The sequence below is a fragment of the Phaseolus vulgaris genome, chromosome 3 (assembly GCF_000499845.2).
Source record: "Phaseolus vulgaris cultivar G19833 chromosome 3, P. vulgaris v2.0, whole genome shotgun sequence".
Classification (NCBI taxonomy): Eukaryota; Viridiplantae; Streptophyta; class Magnoliopsida; order Fabales; family Fabaceae; genus Phaseolus; species Phaseolus vulgaris.
Genome location: NC_023757.2, coordinates 32,787,300 through 32,815,159, shown reverse-complemented (window position 1 = coordinate 32,815,159; position 27,860 = coordinate 32,787,300). Strand labels below are relative to the sequence as shown.

Here is a 27,860-nt window from a genome sequence, read left to right as displayed (position 1 = left end):
AATTTTAGTAAATGGAACACAGGTAAGGTCTGGGTTTTCCCTAGTTCAAAATAATGTTGTTGAAGTTACTACAATTGTTGGGAAAAAAATCACATATAATAGTATTATTATTAATTTGATTTACATTTAAATATATTAAAATGTCATTGAACGGACATATTCTAGAGAAATGTGCATTAATTCGCTAAGCAAGCAAGGAGATTTTGGAGAACTGAAGTTAGTTTAGTTAGAGCTATAATATTCTGGGCTGCTATTTTCCATTGTATTCATTGAATGAGTAGCTAATTTCCATAGCAATTGAGATCGAATGAAATCGTAACTTTTTTTTTGTAATTTCTTGATTAATATATGCAAGTACATTATGTTCTTAATTGATTTAATTTTGTGTTTAATGTTTAAAATAGAGAGATTTTAGAAATTGAATGTTTAGAGTTTAGATCAGAAGTACGATTCTAACTTCCAAGCATACATACAAGGATGAACTGTTGTAAAATAAGACATCGTATAAACATCATCACCATCATGCATATATCATCATGTATATGAATGTTATTAAACTCAGATTTAGCCATGCAACATGTCATGATTAGATGCGAGAGGTACTCTAGAAGACTCGCAAGATGTTAATACCTAATACATACTAGGACGCACCATACCTTACCTAACTTATGAATCCAATGTCAAATGAACCAAATAAAAAATAATTCATGGAAAATAATTTACAAACAGAATCTGAAATATGCTGTGGTCAGGATCTAGTACTTCTACCAACCATTTTTGAAGATAATTATGGAAACAGAGTAGAAAAAAAGGATTTTGTCAATTAGATTCACATTCTGATTCTCAGTACCTAGAGAAGCAGAACCTATACGTTGCCTTTGATGACTATAACCTGAAAGGAAAGCCTTCCAAGGTTCTAGTTTCGTAACTGTGAAGATTGAATTAGTTGGGCCAACGCAGCAGCATACTGAACAGCAGTATGCTGAGAGGTATAATTGTCAGAAAGTCCATATTCTGCATAATTTGGTTCTGTATGAATGAACTGGCCCGCTAATGATTTTTTAGACACTACTTCTTTCCACAAATCAATGAAATCTTCCATAATTGGCTTGGATTTTTCAACTGACGAAATAGGGAGATACTCAATCTGCACAAAATGAACATTGAATATTTAAATTTAGAAGGAAAGCAGAACTAAGCAAAGATCAATCAAGCCTCCACACAAAAGACAATCTATGTTCTACAGGGGGGTGGGAGTAAAAATGTCAATTTTGTAAGGAAAGTGATCTTTAAGACTAACCAGATCAAATGCAAATAAGTCATAACACTGACAGAGTTAAATTGTTTTAAATAAAAATTTCGTACTCATATGTTTGAATATTTATTAGAACTTAAAAAGTCTATCCTTATTTCCCTCTCTATCTAAAAAAACTAAACTCCTTAATATGTTTGAACTAATGGAAGAGAGTGGAATAGAGGGAAATATACAGGTATCATGTTCCATAGTTTGGTTGGTAAAACGTGAATGAAATATAATGAAAAGTAATGGAACCTATTCCATTGCTTAGTTTGATCTCCCTCCCAATTTGGGAACGAATGGGAATGGTTCCTTTCACCATAACATATCAAAACAGACAATGAAAACGAGGTTTATTTCATTATGATCCCTTCCAATTTATAAGATCCCATTTCTTTTCATCAATACAATAATAAGTTTAGTTAATTATATGAGTGCTAGACTATTCATGCAGTCAATTCTCAAATCACAGAGTAGAATGTAGTCAGTCTCTTAACATAAAGAACATGGTAAGCTATCTCAAAATTTCGTGCAGCAGCAACTAACATCACAGTTCGTGACCAAGATGTGGGACAAGTGACTTTTTCCCACTCAGTCACATTGCCTCACTCCACCACTCTTTTTAATGGTTCCATCAGTATTGTGTAATGAAGAACTGAACTTTTGAGTTAACTTTATGCCAATTTTTATCTGCATTCAACTCAACTTTTTATCCACTTATAATTTATTTATTTATTTCAACCTAAGCAACTTTTGCTACATGCCCGCAACTTTATCCTCTACATGATATATCAAAAGTCTGGTTTTCCTGCATTTTCCAGAATCAACTATTGATAACCTTGGTTCAGCATACCATAAGCACATAAAGAACATGTAACAAACATGTAAGATCACCAACTACAATTCAGAGTTAGTCACCTCAATCATAATTCCTCTGAGACTTTCAGCTTGATTGGGAACAACTTTAATCACTCTCACCTGAAAGTCACCCAATTTATACAGCGCTCCCTGCACCACCAACACATACACATACTAAGAGAGCAAAAACTAAACAACAAAAGCCATGGCACTGAGAAAACAAAAACGGACCTCGAAATGAAGGGCCACTTTGGACTTGTAGGACTGGAGTTTCTCCATGATAGTCAAGATAGAATAATCGGCCTCCACAACAAGCTTGTGGCCGCGAATGATGAAGTAGTATTTGTTGGGCTGCTCTAGCATCGAAATCCCCAGAAAATCTCGAGGGAAATCAATGGCCGTGGATGGGTCTATGAAAATCAGAAGAAAAGAAAGGATTTCAGAGAAAAAAAGTAAAACCCCAGAAAGGAACGAAAATGGAGTTGGGTCTAGGGAAAAGGATTAATCTGTTTCGTAACAATCAAGATTTCAATTTTCCAAAGTGTCTGGAACAAGATTGCTAAGTTGAAAGCAAAGAGGTAACCTCGTAAATTAGGTCTGTAGAATGTGAGGGAGGCTTTGCATCTTCCTTCTTTGACGCCATTAAGGCTTTCAACGCACTGCGAAATTTCATTCAGGATTTGGCTGTTCACCATGGTTCCTTGGTTGGGTTGCCAATGCAAAATACTACAGAAACAAATCCATAAATCACTTTTGAAAAAAAATGAAAATTAGCAAACAATTATGGAATTGCCTTTGCTCATACCATCTGATGGGCATTCTAGCTTCTCCTTCCAAACCCAAAGAGACAAACTTTTCTGTGTTCTGTTGTGTTCAGTGATACCCTCTTCCTTTCTTCTTCCTTCCAATCTTCCAAGCCCTTCAACACTTGTGTTGGATTCTATTCATTTCTGAACAATGTTTATATTCAGTAAGAGTTAATTCGCCAAATTAATTTAAAAACATTAAATCTTGATTATGCATTTCTGTTGTTTTTAATAACAAAATCATTATTCTTTATCTATTTTTAATTAGTTTTTCTTCCCTAAAAGGAGTTTTTATTGAGATTAAAAATTATCCACACATTCAGAAATTTAAAATCTGTGTGTCAGATGAAGATTAGATATTTATATTTTATTTTAATCAACTAAATAAAAAAAACACATTCAAAATCCCATGCTTGTTTTTTTTTTTCCAATTTGAGAGACAAGATGTAAAGTAGAACTTGCCTGAAGTATCATTCAAAATCAGTCTCGAATGTATTGAAGCGTTTTAAGCAAATAAAACTGCCTATAAGGTTGTTTGTACTAAAAAAAAAAGGTTTAGAAAATAATAAACAATTTAATTGATGTCATAAAATAAATAAAAGTTGTGTATATTTATAAAATAACTAAAGATTCTTTGTGTTAAAAATGAGTTATGATTAAATATTAATAAATATTTAAAAAGGTGACTCGCTTCAAGTTAAAATTTTGTCCTGTTACAAATTGGGTATCTAAATCTTCTATTATTTAATATCGATAATTTTATAAAATAATTTAATATAAATAAATTTTAAAATATAAATTAAAATTTAATTTAATTTTAAATTAAAAACTATTATAAGATCGTAATAAAAAGTAGTTTATAATATTAAATTTATTTTATTTTAGAAAATACCAAATTTTAAATTATTTTTATTTATTATTTGAATATTTTTATTTAATTTTTACTTTATTACAATATAAGAATATCTATATATTAATAAAATATAAATAATTAATAAAATATATATATATATATAATTGGTTATGTATATAATATAATCTTATAATATCTATTACTTTTTCATATTTCTTTTATATTCAACTCAGTTTGTGTCTGAATAAAGGAAATTTTGGTCACAGATTGCAATTTCATAAGGATAATGAGTTATGGTTGTTACATTTATTCATATTGAAGTTGTTCATCTCACAAAATTTTTATATTTAAGAAAAACATAACTTGTAAGATATTTTTATTTTATATTCTTGTTGACCTTTATATTACCTTTTTAAGAATATTTAAGAGGCTCTCTTTTTGGTTTTCTTTGAAATTTCTTTAGAAGGTTTCTTTTTCTTGCTCTCTTTTTCCTTCTATTTTCTCTTGGTTTGAAGGAATGTGAGCTAGTTGGTGTAGTCATAATGGTGAACCTTCCTTTCATATTGAAATGGGCTTCTAAGATAAAATATTACGAGTATAATAAAACAAAAAATTTCTAACTCTAATTAAAGAAATTATAAATTTCCTTACCTTAATTTTTTTTTACTTTTCTTTCTCAAACTTAAAAAAAAACTAAGAAAAATTATAAATTACTTTCAAAAGTTCTGATTCACAAAGAATAGGTTACTACATACCTAAATTAACTAGTATCGTATATTTTGCTTAAATCTCACATACATACACATTAAAGAAAACCAATTTTTTGAGAAAATAGAAAAATTTAGTTAAAACAAAATTATATTAAATTTACATTATTCTATTTTTTCTCATCGAAATTAAAAATTAAATGCTTGAATAAATTGAAATTTAAAAATCAAAGAAATTTAGAAAATAAACAGGAAAATAAAGTAACTGTCTAAAGAATTGAATTTCTTTCTCTCTAATCAGTAAAATTGCTTCAATATTTTTGTTAATGCAAGGAATGGGATGATTATACAAGATCTCTTTAAGAACTTCTTATGTGGAGATGCCTCTTTCAAGATGTCAAACCTCACAACTTCTTTGATTCTTTCCCAATGTATATTTTTGGATGGTCACTTATTTATATTATTTAATCAATATTTATTTAGATGAATCTTAATGATGTATCCGCATAAACTTTAATTTTACATTAATTAGTAATTATTTTAATAATGGGTTAATTCCTACTCTATTCTGTAATTAAAATTCATTATATGTATATTGTGAGTAATTATTACAAGAAAATTATGAAATACAAATCAATTTTAGAAAAAAATAATAATTAATTATTATAGTGATTAAATTAAATATTATTTTAGAGATAAAAATATTTTTGATTTATAAATTAGTTTATATTATTGTTAAATAGTTTCTAAATTGATATCTAACTAACAAGAAAGTTTTTGTTACCAAATTTAGAATTTAAATAATTGGTAGTTAAAACTAGATAGCTAATTAAATACAAATTTAGAAACTAATTTAGAAATTTTTTTTTGGTTTCTAAAATATTTTTAATTTAATTATTACAATAATTAATTATTTTTTTATATAAAATTAATTTCTATTTTATGATTTTTTTAATGAATTATATATTAAATTCCACATGGATAAATCTAAAAGAAGAAAAAAATCATTTTCTCTGTAGACTCTACGTCTTATTTTACAATTTTTTTTCTTTGATGCTTTGTTTTAGTTTAGAATATTGAAAGTAGATGATTGATTTGTAGTGATTTAAAGAGAAATTGAATATAAAATTGAAACAGCTTGATTTAATAAAAGAACCGGTCAATTTGAGTACAAAGTTTAGTTTTATGTGATTAATTTGATTGAATTAATTAATGGTTAGTAGATTATTTTTAGAATAATGTGAAAATTGTCATTGGGTATATATTTTTTAAATATAAACATTTTTTGTTATAAAAAATGAAAATAAATTATTTCTTAAAAACATTAGTTAATTAAAATATTATTTATTAAATTCCAATAATATTTATAATTTTTTTAAATCCTAATAAATATAATTATTTAAAAATAATAAATATTAGAATAAATTAATAATACATTAAACAATTCTTACAAATTCACCATTTCTCTTCATTTCACCCTTCTCTCTTTCAAAATTTTCATATATAAATCCTCACAAATCCATCGACTTGATGATATATATACAATTCTCACAAATCATCTAAAGTTAATCCTCACATATCTCCAAAAATAATAAACCATTTCAATGAAATAAAACATCACTCATGAGTTGTTGTTAAGAATGTCAACTAAATTCATGGTGTTAGTATTAGTCAAACTCATCTTATTTTTTTATTAGAAATTCATGCATTAACTAGACACGAATAGAGGACACTGACAAAATTTTAAAGGGACAAATTAAGAGAATAACATACATAATTTAATTGTAATAAATATTAAAATATAAAATTAAATATAATAATAATATTTTTTACATTCTCTCTCCTTACCTATTCCGTTCATTCTCTTTCTAACAAAAATGGCTTCTACTTCTTTCTCACTTATTTTGTTCTATTTTTTAATAAAGAAATGAAGGGAAAACAAAAATGCATTGATTCTAGTCTCACTTATTTTTCTCAATTTCTCTGAAAAAAAAGTGATTATCTTTTGCTTCACTTCACAGTAAAAATATTAGTTTTGTGATATATTATTTATTTTTTATACATGAACTTTTTACCAGTTTTTGTGTAATTTTTTTTTTTATATTGAAAGAATGTTTTTAATATAAGAATTTGAATAGTTTTATAGTTTTTGTATTCTAAGTAATTTAATTACTTTTTATATTTTTTGTGACTTTTTGTAGAAACATGAAATGAAACCAGCCTCTTAAATTTATACTTTTTATTCAGTTATTGATGAGTATTTTAAGGAATGAAGGGGTATAAAATGGATGTGATTCCACATTTATGATTATATTAATTGATGTACTCATTCTTGTTATCAAAATTTGACATTGTATATAAAGAATATAATTTATGTACTTTTATGAGATTTCATTCAATAACCAAACTCAAAAAATATTAGTAAGAGTATTCATCTATCCGCGTCTCTATTGGATACCACACTCGTATGACACCTATAAGACCTATAACGTAAAGTGTCCAATTCAAAAAGTATTTATTAGATTTCTCACAATTATAGTACGATTTTACATAATTTTAAAAATAAAAAATAAATAAATTTTTTAAAAATTCAAATTTTATTATATAAATTGTTATTATGATTATAAAAATAAGAAACAAATAATTGTGAACCAGTAATGAAAAACATCTTTATGCTTCAACAAATAATCTGGAACATACTTGTGCACATAAATCTTTATTATCAATTTATATAATTCTTAATTATATAATATATAGATTTGTGTTCCCGTATCTTATATTTTAGAGATTTTATGTATCTCCGTGTTCATGTCCGTGTCGTATCAATATTCGTATTTATGTTACATATCTATTCATTCATTCTAGTTCACGTTCTGTTTATTTGTTTTGTTTAAATTATTAGAATTCTTAGTCTATTAAGTAATTTTTATTAAATACTAATTTTATCAAATTAAATCACTTTCAGGATACCTATATATTTCATTGTTTATGCTCCTTCTTCCTATCTTTATTTGTTTTTTATGTTTTGTGTGACTATCATTTTGATTATTCATCTTTAGTTTATCAGATAATTTATTAAACTTATTTTTTCTCTTTTATTTTATTATTTGTTTCATTTTATTTGATTTTTTCTTTCACTACATAATTTTTTATTTTCGTTATCAACCGTTCAAATTGTTTAGTATCCAATAAATTCATTTACTCAAATTCTCTACATATATTATCCCTATTTACATTTACAAAAAATAATAGATATTAGAGTTTTCAAATTTTTTTAATAATGTGTAATTATTTATTTTATATAATTATTTAATTTTTTTTATTTATTATTTTATTTCAAAATTTACGTAGTTATAATTTTTTTATTGAAACTTAGTATGAAAAAAAAATGTTTTTTAACATTAAAATCTCATGATATATTTTCTTTGATGGATTTTATTGTTTTAAGAAAAATAATATTTAATTAATATTTAAAATAATGTAAAAGTGAGTACAAGTACAAATATTAGTATACCTACTATCCATTAATGACTAAGAAATTTGGTAAAAAAATTATTCCAACAAAAATAAAGATAAAAGAATATAGATTTTAAACCAGAAATAGATGTAATAAAACTCACTCATTCTACCATTATGATTCTTAATCTTGAACAATACCAAAAAGATTAGTCTTAAAAATAATATTGAGAAAAGAAATAAAAAAAAATAGCAATTTTATCCTTGTTGAAAAATAGGAACAAGTCTCCTCCCATCACTTTATTATTAAGACAATAAAATTGAACAATATTTATTGTTGTTAAAGTAAAGTTTACCCTTTTTGGTACCATCTGTTTGACATTATGTTTAAATGGCACAACAAAGTATATAAAGTCAATTAACAAGATCATACTGATAAAAGAAAAACACAAAACTTCTTCACTTAGTCTGCATTAATAGTAGGATTGTGAAGCAGATGAAGCATTAAATTGTATTATTAGAAGAGGATTTGTTTCACCTAACTTGGCCATGAAAGAATTGGGTTAAGGATATTGAAAACACAACACAGATGAGTGAAATCTGAGAGATAAGAAGAAAAAAAATAAAATGAGAATTGAGAAAGAAGAGTTTGATGAATGATTATTATGTTTGAATTAAGAATTAGATGGATGACAGTGAGCATGAGGATGGAGTATGGAAGGTGATTGTTTGAATGTCGGGTAGTGACTGACTGGTGACTGAGGAGAGTCAGAGGAGATGGTTGAATGGAAAGAAAAGGGATAATAAGTGTACCTTTCTTTGCCTCTTTCCCTACTCATTACTGCTCAACTTCTTTCACCTCTCAGCTCACACACCACTCTGCACTCTTCTGAACCCTTCTGCACCTGCACCTGCACCTGCACCCTGCACACACTCTGCACTCTGCACTCTGCACTGCAACACACTATTTACTTGCTTACTTACCCTTTTTTTTTGCACCAATACAACATCACTCTCCCACTCACTCACCCCACCACACATCACAACTCTTTTTTCCTAAAGCTGACTTTCTCCACTTCCTTTCATTTCTCTCACTCCATCACTAACCACCTCATTAACAATCATCACACTCATGCTTCTTTTTTTTCACAACTATATACCATTATATCTGATCAAGATTCCAAATTTTCACTTTCTTATACATACACCTTAATATCTTAATAAGTTAGTATTAGATTATTCAGTCAAAGTATCTTAGATTTGTTAACACATGTGTTTGATGAATATGAATTATGTAGTTTTATTTAGTCCTTTACATGAATAAAAAATTTGCTTTCGTATGACCGAAATGGCAGGGACATAGTAAAGTTAGATTATGTTGTTTGGTGTTGTTACTGATATAGTGAGGAAAAATTCTTCTATCACTTTTTTTTTGGAGAGAAGAGAACGGAATCATCTTTCCCTCATGCACTTTCCAGGGCATTATTAAAAGAGAAAAATTTGTACTTGCTTTGTCACTGGGAATATAGTGCTCAGAAGGGCGTGGAAGAAAAATGTCATAGATGGATTATTTATGCTTCTTTTATATACATCCTAAAATTATGGTATGTTAGGAACAGGATTTGACTTTTTTTTTATTTAACCACAAATGTGTGTAATAGGTAATTAGAATTGGGTTTTGTCTAATCATATAATACAAAAGAACAAAAAAGAAAGTGATTTATGGAGTTAGTCCTTTTGGTTAGACAGGTGAATATTTGTAAAGAGTAGGCAGTGTCCAAGCTTCTCCACTGACCCTACTCATGTGGTAGCACTTTTCCAGATATTTATTAATTTAATAAATAAATAAAGAATAATAGAACTTGGAAAGTAGAATATTCTCTTATTTAGCTGTTTCTTTTACCAGAATTGCAAAATATAATGATATTTTTATGCAAACCACCAGTTCTCATATATGAAATTAATGTTTTAAACATGATATTATGATTAAATTTTGGACTAATTTTTTACATTTTAATTGCATGCGTTATTATATGAAATTCCATTCATTCTTTAAGTTTTTTCCCCTCAAACAAAATTAACTATAGTGATAAAAGAGCACCTGTTGGATTATTATTTCCGAATAAAAGCCAACTACAAGTTGATTTGTTGGGTTACTCTAACTATAGTGATAAAAGGAGCACCAATGGATACTTATTCAAATTGTGCACCAATCTCTTTTAGACTTTGTCTTAGACTTTGTCGTGAGAGAGTGGAAAGTTGAGGGTGTGGGAGAGTGGAAGTGTGAAAAAAGTTGAGGTTATTTGGATTGAGGTAGGTTAGATTGGATGTGTAAAGAAAGGAAAAATATTATTTGACACCTACTTTTTGCATTGCTCCAAATTACATCTTCCATATTATAAAGGTTATGTGATGTGAAAGGGTATTTTTGTCAATTAAAAAGGTGTAATTTGGAGCAAGAGGTGTCAAAGTATCATTGCTCGTAAAGAAAATTTATTGAAATATGTAAGTGATTGGATGGTTGTAAGGATATTTTGAATTATTTTTAATTGTATAAATTGTAAGATTACAAATTTACCCTTGTGTATAAAAAATAAAAAATAAATGATAATTACTTTATACACATTTTATTTAATTAAAATAATTTAAGATTTTAACTATAAATAAAAGAATAAAATAATGTAGAATTCAAATAAATAAATAAAATATAAATTTAATTAATAATTAAATTATTTTTCAATTTATTATTTTAATATTTATATTATTAATATTAATAATACTTTTTTAATTATAAATATATTTATATTTTAAGGTATATAAGTATTTTTATTAAAAATATATTTAATATTTTTTTTATTATGAATATATTAATATTTTTTTTGGATATTTACAGTTTAGTTGAAATAAAATCAAATTAAGTAATTTAAATTATTTTCTATTAAAATTGAATTCTATTATTTATATTTTTAGAATTTAAATATTTAAATGGATTTTTTTATTTTCATTAATAAATCAAAATCTAGATTATTATAATATATAATTGAATTCTATTATTTATATACTTTTAGAATTTAAATATATTTTTTATTCTTATTAAGGGTAAAAATGTAAATGCACAAAAGCCTATGTGGCTTTCTCTTCTCCCATTGCACTTTCTCTTCATCCATGAGAGGCACCAAAAAAGCTCTATCTTCTCCTTTCCGCACACCTCCCCCCTCACCCATCATTAGAAACAAACGTGTGGTGCACTCTCACATCTGTCCGCGTGAACAGTGCACCCCTCAATCCAAACAGGGGCTTAGTGTTATAAGAAGCAATTAGTTGTGGCACTATCATCCTGTGAGACAAAGTATATTACTACTTTTTTATGCAGCCTATCAAGCTATTTGGCTTGATTCAATTTTAAAGGAAATGGTAGTAGGCATTGAAAAGCCTATAAAACATTTATAAGGGAGCAAGTTAACAATGGAAGACTGAAATTAGTATATTGTTCTATTGGATTGCAATTAAGTATTAATTCAACCTCTAAAGAGAGACAAGTTTGAAAGACTAGAAGTTGTTGAGTATGCTTCCTAAATATCGATTCCTTGCATATTTATAAAAAAAAAAAACTTATCTTTAAGATCAGACGTTGATAGCAATTAACATTTCAAATCTATTCTTAGCATTCAAATATGTTAAGTGCTTAGAAGTACTTTCTAGTGAAATTTAACATTCTAGATCATGATAAACCAAGTATTACAAAAAAAACAATAGTATCAATAATCATCAAGAACATAATATTATGTTTAGATATCACCTAAATACATAAGAGTTTGAAAAGATTACTCCCAGTTCTAAAGGGTAAAATTAGCCACACATGATGACTGTTACAAGCACGGAGGGCAAGAAAAGAAGATTATGGATGCTTCTCCTTGATGGCTACATCCTCTAAGGTTTTCTAACACCTCCTATTCTCCCAATTGGATTACGATTCACTTAATGGTGTTTTCCTTTCAATCTTGCACCCTAGGGTTGTGCCTCAAGCCTCCTATTTAATCTAATTTGCTTGGGCTTAAGTGACTTCTTGCTCAGGCGTTAATGAGCTTGCTTGGGCGAGTAAAACGTAAAAAGGTCCAATGTTACTAGAGCCATCTTGCTCAAGCGAGATCCACTGGTGATGTGTTGGCTTTTTGCAAGTTTGGGGCAATTTTGGTGAGTGTTTGTGTGTTCCAACTTTCCCTTTTTAGCTTTGTATATTCTCCTTTTGCCCAATCATCTTCATTCTTCCCTAGAATATTGAAATTAACATAAATTTGGGAATAAATCATTCTTATTTAAATTAAAATTACAAAATATGTAAAACTGTATAAATTCATAAATTAGGGGTTATTTTATACTTATTTTAGCAATTAATACCCCATAAGTGCCTATATTTTAATATGAAATATACTGAAATTTGACACTTATCAGTAGAATATGATATCTTTAAGTACTTGAATTAAGGAGAAATATTGTAGTTAATTGAAGTAAAAGTCGGTTAGTTAGTTTGTACACTTAATTACTTTATAAATAGAGTAATGCTGTACAAAATATTCCACATTATTTTATCAAAAATAACAAAAGAAGAATTCTTTCTCTTCTATGTTTTGTTCATTCTTTCCTCCAAGAATATAGAGGTTGGATGAGTTTATAGCCTAACACCAAATAAGATTGGAGATTTGATCCATATGTGAAGAAAGAAAGTATTTAAATTGAAAGGTTCATTTAAGGTCAAGGATTCCTTAGGGTTTAGAGTATCTCGAGGGAGGATAAAATAAAATGTATGTTGGTAAATATTTATTCATCATTTGGAGGATGTAAAAAAGGTAAACTATGGGAGCTATTCTAGAGGCTAAAATATTAAATACTAATAATAGATGTTTTAACTTAATAAAAAAAGGTAGAAAAGAGGAATGGAGTAAGGGCAACAAATTATGGACCATCAAGATATAAAAGTTTAACATCTTTATTGATAGTATGGATGTGTTGGATGCTTCATTAGTGGGAAGAAGATAAACTTAGTATAAACATAATGATACTACTAAAACCAAAATTCTTAGAATTTTGGAGTCAAGAGAATGGTTAAATGTACAATCTAAATCAACAATATGTACTCAATAAAAGTGTTTATGATCATTGTACTTTATTCTTAAAAGCACATACAATGGATTGGAATCCTAAGCTATCTCAAGTGCTTGATGTATAGTTTATAATGATAGTTTTGAGGAACTGGTTAACAAATATTGGAAGATGTATCAAGTTTCATGAGGGGTCATATGTCATCATAGAGAAGATGAAGTTATTAAATTTTTTTTTGACAATATGAAATATGGAGGCCTTTAGAGATGTATCACAAAGGATTAGGTATTTTATTATAAGGATTAGTGAGCTTGATATGCTAGATGAGAATGATAGCCTAGATGAAGTTGGGAAAAAGAAAATGTAATAATTATTCAATGAGCTTAAGAAGATAGTTAAGTACAAGAAAAAAAAAAACAAGATTTGAATAATAGTATTGGGGGATTCAAATACTAGTTATTTTAATCATGGGTTAAGTATGTTTTTCTTCCCTGTATTATAACACGAAATGGATTTTTGTCCCTAGTCCAAACTTTAGACCTCTTAGGTACTTGTAGTAAGAAAACTATTGGATTGGGTCCTTACCAGTGTTTTTCTACGTAAAAATCAAATATCTAGCGTGCACTGTATTATAATATTATAGCATCCACGTGAGCGATGAGTCAACATGAAATATTTTAACATCCTAGTTCTCACTGGAAATAAAAAAAAACTATCAAGAACTCATTTCAATAGTTTCCTTACTACAAGTACCCAAAAGTTCTAAAATTTGGATTAGAGAAGAAAACCAATTTCGCGTGAAAGTACAGGGACGAAAAACATATATATATATATATATATATATGTATGTATATATATATATGTATGTATATATGTATGTATGTATGTATATATATATATATATGTATGTATATATATATATATATATTATAAAAAGTTTTCATGTTAGACATCACTATGCAACTTGACATCTCAGCAAGGCTGACACCTCAAGTAACAACAAACATCTGCCATCACATGAAAAAAAATATTATTAAAAAAAAGAAAAAAGAAAGAAAATACAAAAATATGGGGGGACTAGACCAAAACCCATATGTTAACAAAAACGATACATAGGTAGACTATACCTATTCATAAAGAATTCTAAGAACAGACTATATGGAAGTCTATTATACCAATGAAATGATTCTCTATGAATAAATCCTAAATTAACCAACTTATCAGCACACACATTCCCTTCACGAAAAATATGAGTAACCCTAAACCTGATTGTCCCACGGAAATTAAGACAAGTATTCCTTCGATTACGACGAAACATTCACGAAGCATTAGTCCTAGCAGTAAACGCATCATAAACCAAGGCAGAATCACATTCAAGCCAGACATTAGTAAGCCCCATTTTTTTAGCTTCCTCCATAACATGTATAACTCCATAAAACTCAGCAACCAAAGCAGTCTGAACTTCAAGAAACGCTGAAAAATCACCAATAAATTCTCTCATACTCCCACGAAAAATACCTCCACAAGTAGCAAGACCAGGATACCCCTTAGCAGCCCCATCAATATTAATTTTAACCCAGCCTGGTGAAGGAAATTTCCATCTAACAGGAAGAGGACGAAGAACTTTACCACTACGAGTCTTAATACCAAAAAACTTAATCACGTTGAAATCCAACATATCATTCTTCATTGAAGCTTTAGACGAATTTCCCACTAGACAAGTTAAATCTTTAATTACCGAAATAGCCTTAGAAACCTCAATCTTATCTTGAAATCTAGTATGAGCCATATCATCCATATAGAAAAGGTTATCACAACAAGCTTAATCAATTTAACCAAAGGACTACCATCACTCTTAATAAATAAAAAGATCATCCTTATTAGAGAAATGAGAAGTAAGACAAATTTGTCGAACCCAACTCCAAATATGCAATGCGTTAGAACATTCAAAAAATAGATGTTGAATAGATTCCTCATGCTTTTCACAAAGCGTACACATAGAACATATATGCAAACCCTTATTCTGAATATGTTGATTTGTAGGAAGTCGCCCATGAATTTTTTTCCAGAGTACTATAGTTTTGGAAGGCGGAATAGATGAAGACCAAATAAATATACCCCAACCACATGGAACTCCTGGTTCCAAGAAAAAAGTCCTAGCCGATTTAAGAGTGAAACTACTAGAGTCATCTAAAATCCAATTAGGAATATCCTATTCCTCTCTAACCATGATATGATTAAAAAAATGAGGCATCTGCTATAAAGATAAAGGAATATTCCAATCACAACCTGTCCAAAATTGAGAGACTATATCCAGAATGCTAACATCATCAGATAACCCTGCAATATTTGCTAAAGAAGTAGTAGAACACCATTTATCATTACAGAAATTAATAAAAAAACCTGTACCAACAGTCCAAGAAGTATAGTCAAGTATGGTAGAATAAAATTGCTTAATTCCAAGCCAAAGAGAGGAGGATCTATAAACCGTTCTAAACACGTATTTTGATTTAAGAACCCTGATTTTCAAGAGTAAAGACCAAGGTTTGTTGCTATAAGCAAAGTTCCAAGCAAGCTTAAGAAGATATACATTATTTTCATGATGAAGATTAATAATATTCAAGCCTTCATCCTCAAGAGGTGAACAAATTTTCGTCCAATTAACGGTAGCGATACCTTTTTTCAGAATATCATCAGTCCAAATAAAATTTCGACACCACTGCTCAACTTGCTTAATAAGTGAAACAGGCCATTTATACATATTAAAACTATAAGCCAGAAATCCAATAATCACCGTATTGACCAACTGAATTCGACACATCATGCTAAGAGATTTACCTTTCCAAGATGCTAGCTTCAATTTAACTTTATCAGCCAAAGGTTGAAGAAATTGACACTTTGGAACACCAACAAAGATAAACACTCCTAAATAATTGAAAGGCAAACAACCATGATTACAAGAAAGAATATTTTGAATTTTGGTGACAAATCTTGGAGAATTATCCATGGTGAAGAAACTACTTTTAGAGTTATTAATATATTGACCAGAAAAATCACCATATGTTTTAAGAAAAGTACTCAAATTTCTAAGAGACTTAATATCTCTCCTACAAAAAATAAATATGTCATCAACATACAAAATATGAGAGGGAGTGAGATAACCTTGCAGACTGGCCATATTTAAAATCTTCTTATCATTCACAAGCTTAGAGATACCTCTACTAAGAACTTCCTTTGCAAGACAGAAAAGTAAAGGAGACAATGAATCACCTTGTCTTACACCTCGACTGCAGGGAAAAAAACCCACCAAACTACCACTTCTTCTGATAGAAAGCATAGCTGAACGGAGAATTGTATTAATCCAACCGACAAATGAGGGGTGAAAGCCAAAGCGTTTTAAAACTAATAATAAGAACTTCCAACTCAGAGTGTCAAAAGCTTTATGAATATCAACTTTGTAAGCCACATTACCTCCTCTAACCTTTTTAGAAAGCATGTTAATAGCTTCAGAGCAATACCAATGCAATCCTGAATTTGTCTACCCTACACAAACCCATATTGATTAGGAGAAATGATTATAGCAGCCACAAATGCAAGCCTATCCAGTATCTTGGAAATAATCTTAAATTTGAAATTAGCAACAACAATTGGCCTATGATCTTTAATGGAATCAACACCCTGAACCTTAGGAATAAGATATACCACATTACTGTTCATTTCAGGGAGAACCCAATTTTGTTTAAAAAACTATTGAACAACATTGCAAACATCTGTCCCAATAATTTCCCAGCAAGAATGATAGACAATACCACAAAAACCATTAGGACTAGGAGCACAATTATCGTTAAGATTAAAAACAACATTTTTTATTTCAGAAAAATCAGGACATTTAATAAACATCATATTCCCCTCAGAAGAAACCATCGTAGGAATATAAGTACCAATAAAATCTTCATATTATTATTATCCAGAACATTAGAAATAGACTCAGCATAAAGAGTTTTATAAAAGTCCAAAATATGATCCTCAATGATTTTAGGATCCTCTGTAACCTCATTATCAATCCGTAGACGATGAATCCCACTAGAATTATTTCTCCTTTTGACCACAACATGAAAAAAGCAGTATTTCGATCTCCATCCTTGAACCATAACATCTTAGCTCTTTCTTTCCAAAACAAATATTGACAGTGAAGAGCATGATCTTCTCCTTAGCAATCTTTTCTTGACACATCACTATCAGACAAACTAGCAGTCTCTAAGCTTTTTTGAATACTTAGGAGGATAGCATGCTTAAGAAGAACTACATTGTGAACATTACCAAAAGAATTTTTATTCCAGTCTCGGAGCTCAAGTTTCAACCTTTTTAACTTATGTTGCAAGATAAACATAGGACAACCAACAACCTTATTAGCCCAAGAATCATGAATAAGCTTCAGACACGAAGTGTCCTGAAGCCACATAGAAAAGAAACGAAAATTGCTAACCTTCGGCAAAGAATTACTAGCAAGACTAGCAAGAATAGGAGAATGATCAGAACAATTTTTTAACAAGAACATGATAAGTACAATAATCCTATTCATCCAGACACACTCCATTACATAAAGCCCTATCCAGTCATCTATGTATTATATGCAACCCTCTCCTTCCATTACACCAAGTATAACAAGATCCAGTAAAAGGCATACAAGAAAGGTCATTAGTATTAATCCAATCAAGGAATTCATTACAAGAAACCTGATTAGGAGCTATCCCCCCTTTACAATCATCCGCCGAGAGCACAACATTAAAATCTCCCAGAATACACCAAGGCCCTGTGAAGAAACTAAGATCTCTCCACAAAAATCGTCTAGTCAAGTATGTGTTAGCACCATAAACACCGGCAAAGCTAAAGATTTTATATGCAGAAGACAAGTTACAGAGATAAATTGATCATTAACCAAGAAATTTTGGACAAGGTTAGGAACCGACAAACACCAAATTTTAGCAACTTTATTAATAATAGGAGATGTAGCCACCAAATGCATATTAACATATTTGAAAAGGACGTCGAAAGCATTAATGTACGGTATCATGGGTTCAGCAAGAAAAACCAGGAGGGGTTTATGTAGTTTAAGTAAACTAATCAACATCTCCACAATTTTGTGGTTTCTGAGTCCTCTGACATTCCAGAAAAATGAAGAGACCTTCATTGCGACGTTGTAGAAAGAATTGCCTTAGTAGTTTTCCTGGATTTACCAATCCCCTTAGGTGGTCTCCCTGGTTTTCTTTTAGTGCGAACTGTTTCCTCCCCATTATCACTGGCATCCTCCTCCATCTCATTAGAGTCAGCCCAAAATTTTGAAACAACCTGATTTTCAATATGATCATAATTAATTCCAACAATGGTAGGCGAAATAGTTGATGCTCCAATATGAGAATCACCTCCCACATCTGTAGTTTCCAAACCATCAAGAGAGGAAAAATGATTTTGAAGGACCAACGATATTGCTTTAACATCCCCAAGATATTTAGCCTTCCGAGGGGAGGTATGAGGCGACTGAGATGGTATAGTCACAATAGTAGAGACCTCCACATTAGGAACTGATGCATTAGTATCTGCATGTGATCTAGCCCTCCGAGGAGAGGTAGTACGCAACGGAGATGGTACAATCACAAGAACATATACCTCCACATGATGATCATCAATAAGAGTTGTTGAATTTGACTCTGAGTCCTTGGCTTGCATAAGAACAAGCGAATCCAAAGTGGGAGTGGACAACCCCTGCCTGGGTGAGGACCTATTGATAGCTGTCGTTTTACTGTCAAATTAATATGATTTTAGCGTAGACTTGTCTAACACTAGAGAGATGATAGTATAATTGTGGACAAATGTCCCCAAGTCGTCTCCCAACGAATCCAATAGTAAAATCAGTTGATCAGGGTTTAAAATCTATCTGCAAGCAATAAAAGTTAGCAATAACAATAAAGATAAAAAAGGGGTTTGAGATAGTTGTGCAGAAAATATAAAAGAGGTTAAAATAGCAAATAAAAAGCGGTTGATCCCAAGTTCTTCCACCATTGAATTCTTCACAGGTTCTCTAAAGATTAATCTTTTCTCAATCCTCCAACAGAGCTAAACCAGATTGAACATGCGCCGATCTGATTCAACTGAAACTCACCAGTAAAGCATGCGTCTACTAGTTTAATCAATACCCACTTTGTTCCATGCGTATATTCCATGGGAATGCTTACCTCCTCTCTCTTGAATCATGCGCCCAAGAAATTAATTAGAACGATGCGAACTAACTAAGAAACCAAAGTTTAAGACAAGAAAGACTCTGAATCATGCGTTCAAGTACAACCTCTCACAAAAACTAGTTTTCCTGGAGATTAGACAATAAAAACAACTGCTATAGAGACTTAAAAATCGAAACTTTTATAGAACAAAACCTCAGAACTCAATGGGAAATTACAAAGGAATCAACCAAAAAAGTTTAGCCTTCCATGCGGAGGCAAAACAAAAGAATTATAAAGAAGAAAATAAACTAAGAAAACCCTATGAAACTCTTCTTTTTCTCCTTGATGCTTGTGTCCTTTTATAGGCTTTTCTGCTCCAAGGATCTTGGGAAAATATTGCAGTTTAGATTTTGTAAACAGTTTCCACTTTCCATAATTCTTTTTATTTTGCAGAAGATTTGCTTCCAATTATGTTTCTGGAATCTTGTAGCTTTTATTTTCCCTTTCTTCTCCTCAGAATATTTTTTTCTGTTTTGGTTCAAGAAGCAACTTGGACTTTTTCATATTTGGCTCATTCACAAAGGTAGATGCTTCAGATAATTTACCCTAGAAACACAAAATTACCAAAGATAATAGTTAAGGCCCAAATAAACCCAATTATATGAATATTAATTAAAACAATGAATTTATTTATTATTATAGTCCAATAATCTATGATTAAGGCTATTGTGTGTGAATAAATATATGTTCATCACCTATCATGATCTGAAGCATCCTCAAGAGGAGGCATATATGCAAAATCATCCTCCCCTCCACCTGTTTTATCAAGGTGACCCAAGGGTGACCCTACATTAACCCCACCAGTAGCATCAACTTTCAACTTCTCAATGAGGCCTTCCACGAGTTTCATCTCTGGATCTTTTTTTTTCTATATTCTTTACGTTGTTTAGGAATCATGGTCCTCCCTTGTTCCCGTTCATCGGAAGATGTCTTCTGAGAAGGTTTATGTTGAGGCCCAAGAACACGGCCCTGGTTATGGATCGCCCGACACTAAGCAAGCTCGTGCCCAATCATCTTACAATGAGAGCAAAATGGAGGGAGTCATTCATATTCCTCACCAGCTACAAAAGCAAAGTTTGGACGTTCAACCAAGAGTTGATCGGAAAGAGGGGACAGTAGATCAATATCCACCAGCACTCTAGCAAACATACCCCTATTCTTTCTCATAGTATGCCCATTCAAAGACAAAGGAGTACCAAAGCCTCTAACGATGGAAAATATTGTCCTTGGTTTCCAATACTCCAAAGGCAAATGGTAGATTCTAACCCAGGTATGAGCTTTGGTACTCTTCATGGTAGCTGGGACAAAGTCTTTTGTCCAGGAAAACAATCTCAATAAACCAAGAGATAACTTCAGGAAACCCAACTCGAGGGTCCATCGGATGCCTTCTATAGAAGCGAACTTAAACTCATAGAAACCCTTTCCAAGAGGAATTGCTTTCCATGGTCCAAGAGCTTTCCACACCAGCTGCAACTTTTTAGTTAAATCCAGGTGTGTAAGAGGTTTATCCCCTTTAGATAGAATAACCCGACCATGGAGATGGGTTTTGCAATCCTCAAGACTAGCCAAGTAATCTGCCTCATCAATCCGGACAACAATCATGTCACCCTTAATACAAGGAGTAGGTAGCTGGGACAAAGGAATGTCACATGAATTTCCCAAAGCCTGAGCAAAAGTCTTCCTTTGACCGGATATAGAATATACTTTTTTATCAGGACACACTTCCGGATCCATCAAACAAGCCCATGGAATGAGGAAACCCGCAGAGCCCTCCGTCATTTTAGAAGGCTAACAAGTTGTCACTAAGAACCTCCACAAGACACACGAAATAACGACCGCACCAAACCACCGCGCGAGCTAACCACTCGGCCGCCACGCGAACCACCACCTTTGCAATCACCGGACCTGTAGACGCCGCACACCAGCCCATCAACTGGCGTTGTCGCACAAACGCAAAACCGCACGCTGCCGCACAGGGCTCTAGCACCGCACTGCGTCGTCGTCTACAGCTCTCGCACCCAGCAAACCACCGTGTCGTTTACTGTAGCACCGCCGCACCTCCAGAAACACTATTTCGCTGCCTCCACGCACAGGTAACCCTAGGAGACATTCTGCTGTCGCCCACGAAAAACATATTTAACTCTTTAATTATTTGATAAATTAGAAGTAGGCTAAAAATACATTAAGGAATTATCCATTCAAAAGGAATGAGAATGAGGAAAGATTAAAAAAAGGGTTAATGAGGAAGTAAAAGAATTTCCCATGTAATTTTTTTTTGAAAAGGATGACATTAAACCTACTAGTATAAACCTACTGCTATGTATAATATAACTTTCTTACCAACTAAGTTTGAGGAAGAAGCAGTTAAGATGGAAATGTAGAATTATGAAAATAAGACATGTTTGACTGTAAAAAGATTGGTGATGATTTAGTAAGAGCTGACCACTTCATACTTAAAATCTTCAGTTATACTTTTTGAATTTATATAATATACATTTTGTATAATTATCAAAGTTAAGTGTTAAAAAATATCATTATTTATATAATTATATTATTTTTAAATGAGGGTTGAAAGTAATGTTTTTATAATTTTAAGGGGATTTATAGATTTCAAGATCAAGAAAAAATAATGTTTTAAATTAAAAACATTTTATTTAGTTAATATTTTTTTCTAGTCTTATTTTAAAAATTCTTATGTTTTAATATATGTGACAATATTTTGGTTTAAGTTCTTTCTATTTCCATTTTAAAGTGCCTTAATATTGGAAGAAAATTAATAACAAGAATTAAAACATAATTTTATTTAGAGAAATGATATTTATAAATTATTGTTTATACTCATTTTCTTACTATTTCATCTTTGATGTTTAGTAATAATTTTATATTATAATTTTTAATTGTATTAACTATTTTTCACTGTCATAAAAAATAATTACACCCGTACCAAAAACATTTTATTTAGTTAATATTTTTTTCTAGTCTTATTTTAAAAATTCTTATGTTTTAATATATGTGACAATATTTTGGTTTAAGTTCTTTCTATTTCCATTTTAAAGTGCCTTAATATTGGAAGAAAATTAATAATAAGAATTAAAACATAATTTTATTTAGAGAAATGATATTTATAAATTATTGTTTATACTCATTTTCTTACTATTTCATCTTTGATGTTTAGTAATAATTTTATATTATAATTTTTAATTGTATTAACTATTTTTCACTGTCACAAAAAATAATTACACCCGTACTACAACGAGTGTATTTCAATAAAAAAAGAGTTTGAAAATGAAAATAAAATAAAATATATATAAATATTGACCTACAATTTAACACTTAAGTTAGTGAATTTTTTATGAAAATATTAATTTATTTAATGAAAAAATTGAGTAAGTAGTTATCTAACATATATGACCTTATTATTATTATTATCATCATGTATTTATAAACTTTATAATTCTAAAATAAATATTTAATAATTAAATATAATTAGTTATAAATTCTTGAATATTATATATATCTATATATATATATATATATATATATATGTGTGTGTGTATGTGTTATATAGTACTTGGACAATTGTTAATTATAAATAAATATATAATTATTAGTTGTCTATTTAAATAAACTCAGGTATGACACTTTTATGAAAAGATCTTTCACAATTTACTATATCTATATTCTGCTTGGCAGTTATGGATAGAGTGAGCTTGACTTTATTTTTTTCCTTTTTAAATATATCTTACAATCATGAATAATATATAATATATATATATACAATTCCCACTTTAATAAATTAATTTTTTATTTTTTATTTTTTTAATTTAAATTATTATATAATTTATTATAAAGAAATATTTTAATCATTTGTATTTTATTTTTTAATTTAAATAATTATTATATACCGTGTTAAATGCATATTTTTTCTGTATATTATTTCTATTCATGATGTGAAATACACTTTTTTGTATATCTTAACATAAATCTTATTACTAATAATTTCATTATATCTTTTATACATTATTTTTAATCTTTATAGGAAACTAAAATATAAACCTGCTTCTTCTAAACATGCCAATGGACTAATTTTTTTTGTTATTTATTATACACACCCCTTCAAACATTTATATATATATATATATATATATATATATATGATCTAATTTATTTATTTTCCCTTTAAACCGTGGATTTTAAAAGTAATTATTATAAAAAAATTAACATTTTTTGACATAACATGTGAATTAAATAATATGAAAAAGCCTATGATAATATTTTGGAGGGAACGAAAATATGCAGAAAATAGAGGAAACATATATGGTAAGCATCTCCAGTGTAGTTTTTTATTTAACTGTCATCTCTCGTCTTACTATTTCATTGGGATGTTGTCCACAGAACTCAGGCACATGCACCCGACCTTAATCATTGAACCCCAGTTCTGCTCCTCAGCCATCAAAACACGAGCCAAATGAATTCAAGAACCACGACAAAATCACTTTTCCCAAACCTTTTCATTTTCTTTCTTCAAACAAACCTTGTTTCTTCATCACAATTAGAGTTAAAACTTTATCTCAATTATATATGTAATGAAAGATTTTGGTTTAGATTGCACAAGGCTACCAACAAGTTTGAAAGAGTTTAGAAGTGACAAACAAGCAAATCCCTGGGACCATAAAGCACCAAAACATTGTACTAAGCCAGAGAATGATGAATAAGCAAAAAAGGATGTGTCTTTGAGAGTTAGCTCAAACCAAGAAAAACAGAAAATGGAGGAGTCAATGAGAGAGAGAAAGAAAAGAAGATGGAAAGCAAATAGCACACAAACACATTGGATCCCTCCATGGAAACACATAAACTTCAACAACATTTGAAAACAGATAAAAAAAGGGGAGCAATTAAAGAGACCTCACAAATCACAACATAATTTGAACCCCACCATGTAAGTACATTATTGGTCTTTGATTCAAGTACAAGGACTGAAGGACCCCACTATTCAAAGCTTCACTCAACCATCTGCAAACACAAAAATGCAACTTATAAACATTTCCGTAGCCACTTATGACCCCATAATGAAAAAGAAAAAGAAAAAGAAAAGCAAGACACAGACTCAGTCATAGTTCATTACCTCGTTGGGTTGTTGAACTGAAAGTTGCAAAATCATGAGACGAAGTGGGAATGGAAATTGAAAGCTGGGTGGTGGATGATTTGTCATCCAAATCTAGCCATGATCCTCTGCTCTTGGGGGGCCATTCATCGAAGAAGCGATGAACAGTTTTCTGAGGTTCTTCTTTCCCAAGTTTCATGAAAGTTTCACACTTGATATCACTGCCAGCTCCTGATATGTAGCAACCCTGATCTTGCTGTGGCTGTTTTGAATTGTTGCCACTGAGGCTCTGAAGTTGCAAGTAGGAGTACTCGTTGTTGTCGTTGGACAAACCAGAGCAACTCCTCTGTTTTGAAGAGGAAGAGCTTATGGTCAGTGGTGTGAGTTGCCACGAATCTTCCATTGAGGAAGCAGAGAAGCTTCTCATTGTTCCAGAAGGTTCCGTGAAGAAGGCATGCTCATCCACTTCCTCTTTCAGTCCATACACATACCTGTTCCTTTTCCAAGAACAAAAGAAGAATCATTCACATATCACTCAATAACTAAGTACTCACATGTTGGTACATATTATAAAGATATAAAATGAATCAAATTTCTTTCTGTATGTTGGTACATTTATCTTAAACAAGGTTTTTTTTATAAGTGTTTGTAAACTAATCAGAAAACGAAGAATCATGTTAGTTTAGCCCAAAAAAATATAAAAACTAAAACTATAAAATTTCTTGGAAAACATGTAACCAAACATGATGATAGATGTTTGATTTATTTTCTGTTTGAAGTAGTTGTTGAGATGTTATGTAAAGAAGAGCTGTGCTATGTATGCATGCAAGTGTGGAGCAGTACAGCTTTTAGTTATCAGAAAAAAGAACCTGCCTGCAGTCAGTGTTGTTATTCTGAGAGCAAGAAGCAGTGTCGAGAAACAAGGGGGCACTGTTGTCTTGAAATGACAAAGCAACACCGGAAGAGGGTCTTGAGGGATGATGATAGAGGAAGGAGTGGGAGGAATGTTGAGGGTTGTGGTGATGGTAAGTGTCATGAGAGGACACGGAGAGAGAATGAGTGGTTGGGGAGAGTGCAGAACTGTTTTTGGTGATTGATAAGATTGTGGGGGTTGAGGCATCTGTGATTGTTGTTACTGTCGTTGGTGTTGTTTTCAAAACTTCCACAGGCTTTCTTGAACGGTTTTTCCCTCTGTGCATGTGCCTCTCGCAGTACTTTGAATCTGGATATGCCTCCTTTGAGCATCTCCATTTCTTCCCATCTGTTCTCCTACATCTCCCTGGCTCAGGGTCTATCTTCCTCCCCAACCCCATTGGCAAATAGTTCCACCCAACTGCATGCACACCAAACAAACTAACTCAAAACTATTCATTCAAAAAACCTCGCACTAACATCTACAAAAAGAAGGTTTTAAGACATCATAGCTGATGTTGCAAGAAATTATAGATAAATACGATTGCAACTGCATGTCTCGAAAACCTTGATGTTGCCACTAAGATGATTCTTTCAAACCTTAAAGTTTGGGGGTTTAAATAGTTTGTGTATGAAAGATTCTAAGTTTAAACTTTGTTAAGACTAATATGCAGAAATGTAAGATGGACTTACAGTGTTGAGACTGGTGAGGCAGGAGCCTTGAGGAGAGAGGAGAGTCCAAGTGGGTTCTTTTGATGGTGAAGAGAAGGTCAGGGGGGATGGAGATACCTGAAGCCATGTATTTGTAGATGAGGGCTTGGTGTTCAAGCTCTTGCCACTGGGAAGGAGTGAAGGGGAACCTGTTCCTTCCATTCATCATCAAGCAGAGGCAATGGGAAAGAACAGGAAAAATGAAAAGAGTAAAAGGGAATCAAAGAGAACAAAGGCTGATGAGTGATAGAAACAAATGAAACAGAAGCTATTCAGACCTCACAGTGTAGTTAAAGTGAGGACAGTTTCAGGTTCAGGCTCAGGTTAGGGAGAAATGTGAGGAGAGGAGATTGTTTCTGGGTTATTGCTTGTTGTTTGTTACATTTGCCCCTTGGTGTAGAGTAGGTATATTTATTTCAGGGACCATTGTGTTACAGTAATAAACTAATGGTTCTGATTACATAGCTGCATGCCAATGCACAAATGCACACACACACTCTCTTTCTCTTTCTCTTTCTCTCTCTCACACACAGCTCCTATTATGACTGCACCTCTCTGTTGCTACTGCTTCTGCGACTAAGCTGCCTCTCTGGCAGCCCTTGTCTCTGACATCTTTACGGAAATCCATAAACTAAAGGAGAGAGAAAGAAAAGGTCCTAAAGACAAAAGAGGAAATAGTTATTATTGGTATTATTGTATATGAAACTATTTAAGCGTTGGTGTCTGAAGCCAATGCCTGTCTGAGAAGATTGTACGGTTGGAGCTTTTACTGCTACTAACTCATTTACTTTTTCTGTTCCTTTACCTCAGACTCAGACCCTCCCACTTACAATTTGACCTTTTTCCATTCGAGAAATGTAGAAAATGAAAGATGCAGAGAGAAAACTAGAGCCCTACTCCTGTAATACTTTTCAATAAAAAAAGAAAACAAAATTGTTACATAGTTCACAGGTGTGTGGATATTGTTTAACTTGGGTTATTTTGTGTTGTCCTTTTGCTAGTTCCGTTGAAACAAGTTGGAGGTTCTGTTAAAGCAAGGGTACTTAGGGAATCCAAGTTCCAAATATTTATTTGTACTTACAGTGGTTAGTGCTCAGATGCTGAGAACTTTATTCGGTGACTTGGTATTAGAACTTGATCCTCCGTTTACCCTGGAAGTTGAAGATCATTCCCATAGAAAATTTACACAGAAAACAAAACACCAAACTTTATATGTTGATCCGTACTCAAAATGAAACGGCCCTCACATGCTTAAATATGCGATATGCCACCTTTTTTTCTGTTTTATGCAAGACAGAAGAAAATGGCAGAAAGGAGGATTGTTTGAGTTTCATCACCAGTATAAATTAATCAATGGAAAATTGTAGAAAACACGTGCTAACTATTTGGCGCTTCTAGTCTAAGCTAAGTACCACTGTGCCCTGATGGTCACTTCTTAAAAATAGCAGAACACTACAATATGAATGTAGATTGCAACGAAAAGCAGGTCAATAGTGTTGGCCTAGCTAGCCAAACATATATGGTCCAGGTCAGAAGGTTTGATGGAGCAAAACCAATCCAACCAAAAAGGGGACACATAACTACGCAACTAAAACTACAGACATAGATTGGCATCACTATTTATGTTGTTTGGTTGCATTAAAACCTTTGGAGCTATTCCTGTGTTGTAAATTTTGCAGTACAATTGCACGATTTTTATCCCCCTTCTAAACACAATTGCCTAAACACATTGTCTCTTCCTTTGTACAACACTTGATTTCAACAACCAAAACAAAAGA

General features: G+C 31.0%; 3 protein-coding genes across 4 annotated transcripts; all 3 read right to left on the bottom strand.

Annotated features, from left to right (window-relative positions):
- Window positions 1–685: 685 nt before the first annotated feature.
- On the bottom strand, window positions 686–3,124 carry LOC137807181 (mediator of RNA polymerase II transcription subunit 20a-like). The gene is made up of 5 exons (XM_068607663.1): window positions 2,961–3,124; window positions 2,739–2,881; window positions 2,387–2,565; window positions 2,216–2,305; window positions 686–1,147 (listed from the first exon to the last, which is right to left on the bottom strand). The coding sequence occupies exons 1-5, from the start codon at window positions 2,972–2,974 to the stop codon at window positions 917–919; spliced, it is 657 nt and encodes a 218-aa protein (XP_068463764.1). The 5' UTR covers window positions 2,975–3,124; the 3' UTR covers window positions 686–916.
- A 17,272-nt stretch (window positions 3,125–20,396) lies between these two features.
- Window positions 20,397–21,134, bottom strand: LOC137805564 (uncharacterized). The gene has a single exon (XM_068605509.1). The coding sequence runs from the start codon at window positions 21,132–21,134 to the stop codon at window positions 20,397–20,399; it is 738 nt and encodes a 245-aa protein (XP_068461610.1).
- A 2,908-nt stretch (window positions 21,135–24,042) lies between these two features.
- Window positions 24,043–27,492, bottom strand: LOC137807179 (growth-regulating factor 5-like). Of its 2 annotated transcripts, XM_068607662.1 has the most exons (4): window positions 26,065–27,492; window positions 25,333–25,792; window positions 24,481–24,950; window positions 24,043–24,368 (listed from the first exon to the last, which is right to left on the bottom strand). In XM_068607662.1, exons 1-4 carry the CDS (start codon window positions 26,249–26,251, stop codon window positions 24,361–24,363), a joined length of 1,125 nt encoding a protein of 374 aa, XP_068463763.1. In that variant the 5' UTR covers window positions 26,252–27,492; the 3' UTR covers window positions 24,043–24,360. The 2 variants fall into 2 exon arrangements, with proteins under 2 accessions (XP_068463763.1, XP_068463762.1); XM_068607661.1 differs by lacking the exon at window positions 24,043–24,368 and having other exon boundaries at window positions 24,467–24,950; window positions 26,065–26,464.
- Between the last annotated feature and the right edge of the window lie 368 nt (window positions 27,493–27,860).

What these genes read in the sequence shown, in the direction of transcription:
- LOC137807181 (XM_068607663.1), bottom strand. An exon ending in CTACAGACCTAATTTACGAG is followed by an intron (nt 2,566 to 2,738) that starts GTTACCTCTTTG and finishes TGATTTTCATAG; the next exon opens with ACCCATCCACGGCCATTGAT. An exon ending in AAGTGGCCCTTCATTTCGAG is followed by an intron (nt 2,306 to 2,386) that starts GTCCGTTTTTGT and finishes TTGGTGGTGCAG; the next exon opens with GGAGCGCTGTATAAATTGGG.
- LOC137805564 (XM_068605509.1), bottom strand. Translation starts at nt 21,134, where the DNA reads ATGACGGAGGGCTCTGCGGGTTTCCTCATTCCATGGGCTTGTTTGATG.
- LOC137807179 (XM_068607661.1), bottom strand. Translation starts at nt 26,251, where the DNA reads ATGATGAATGGAAGGAACAGGTTCCCCTTCACTCCTTCCCAGTGGCAA. An exon ending in GCCTCACCAGTCTCAACACT is followed by an intron (nt 25,793 to 26,064) that starts GTAAGTCCATCT and finishes GTGTGCATGCAG; the next exon opens with TTGGGTGGAACTATTTGCCA. An exon ending in AATAACAACACTGACTGCAG is followed by an intron (nt 24,951 to 25,332) that starts GCAGGTTCTTTT and finishes GAAAAGGAACAG; the next exon opens with GTATGTGTATGGACTGAAAG.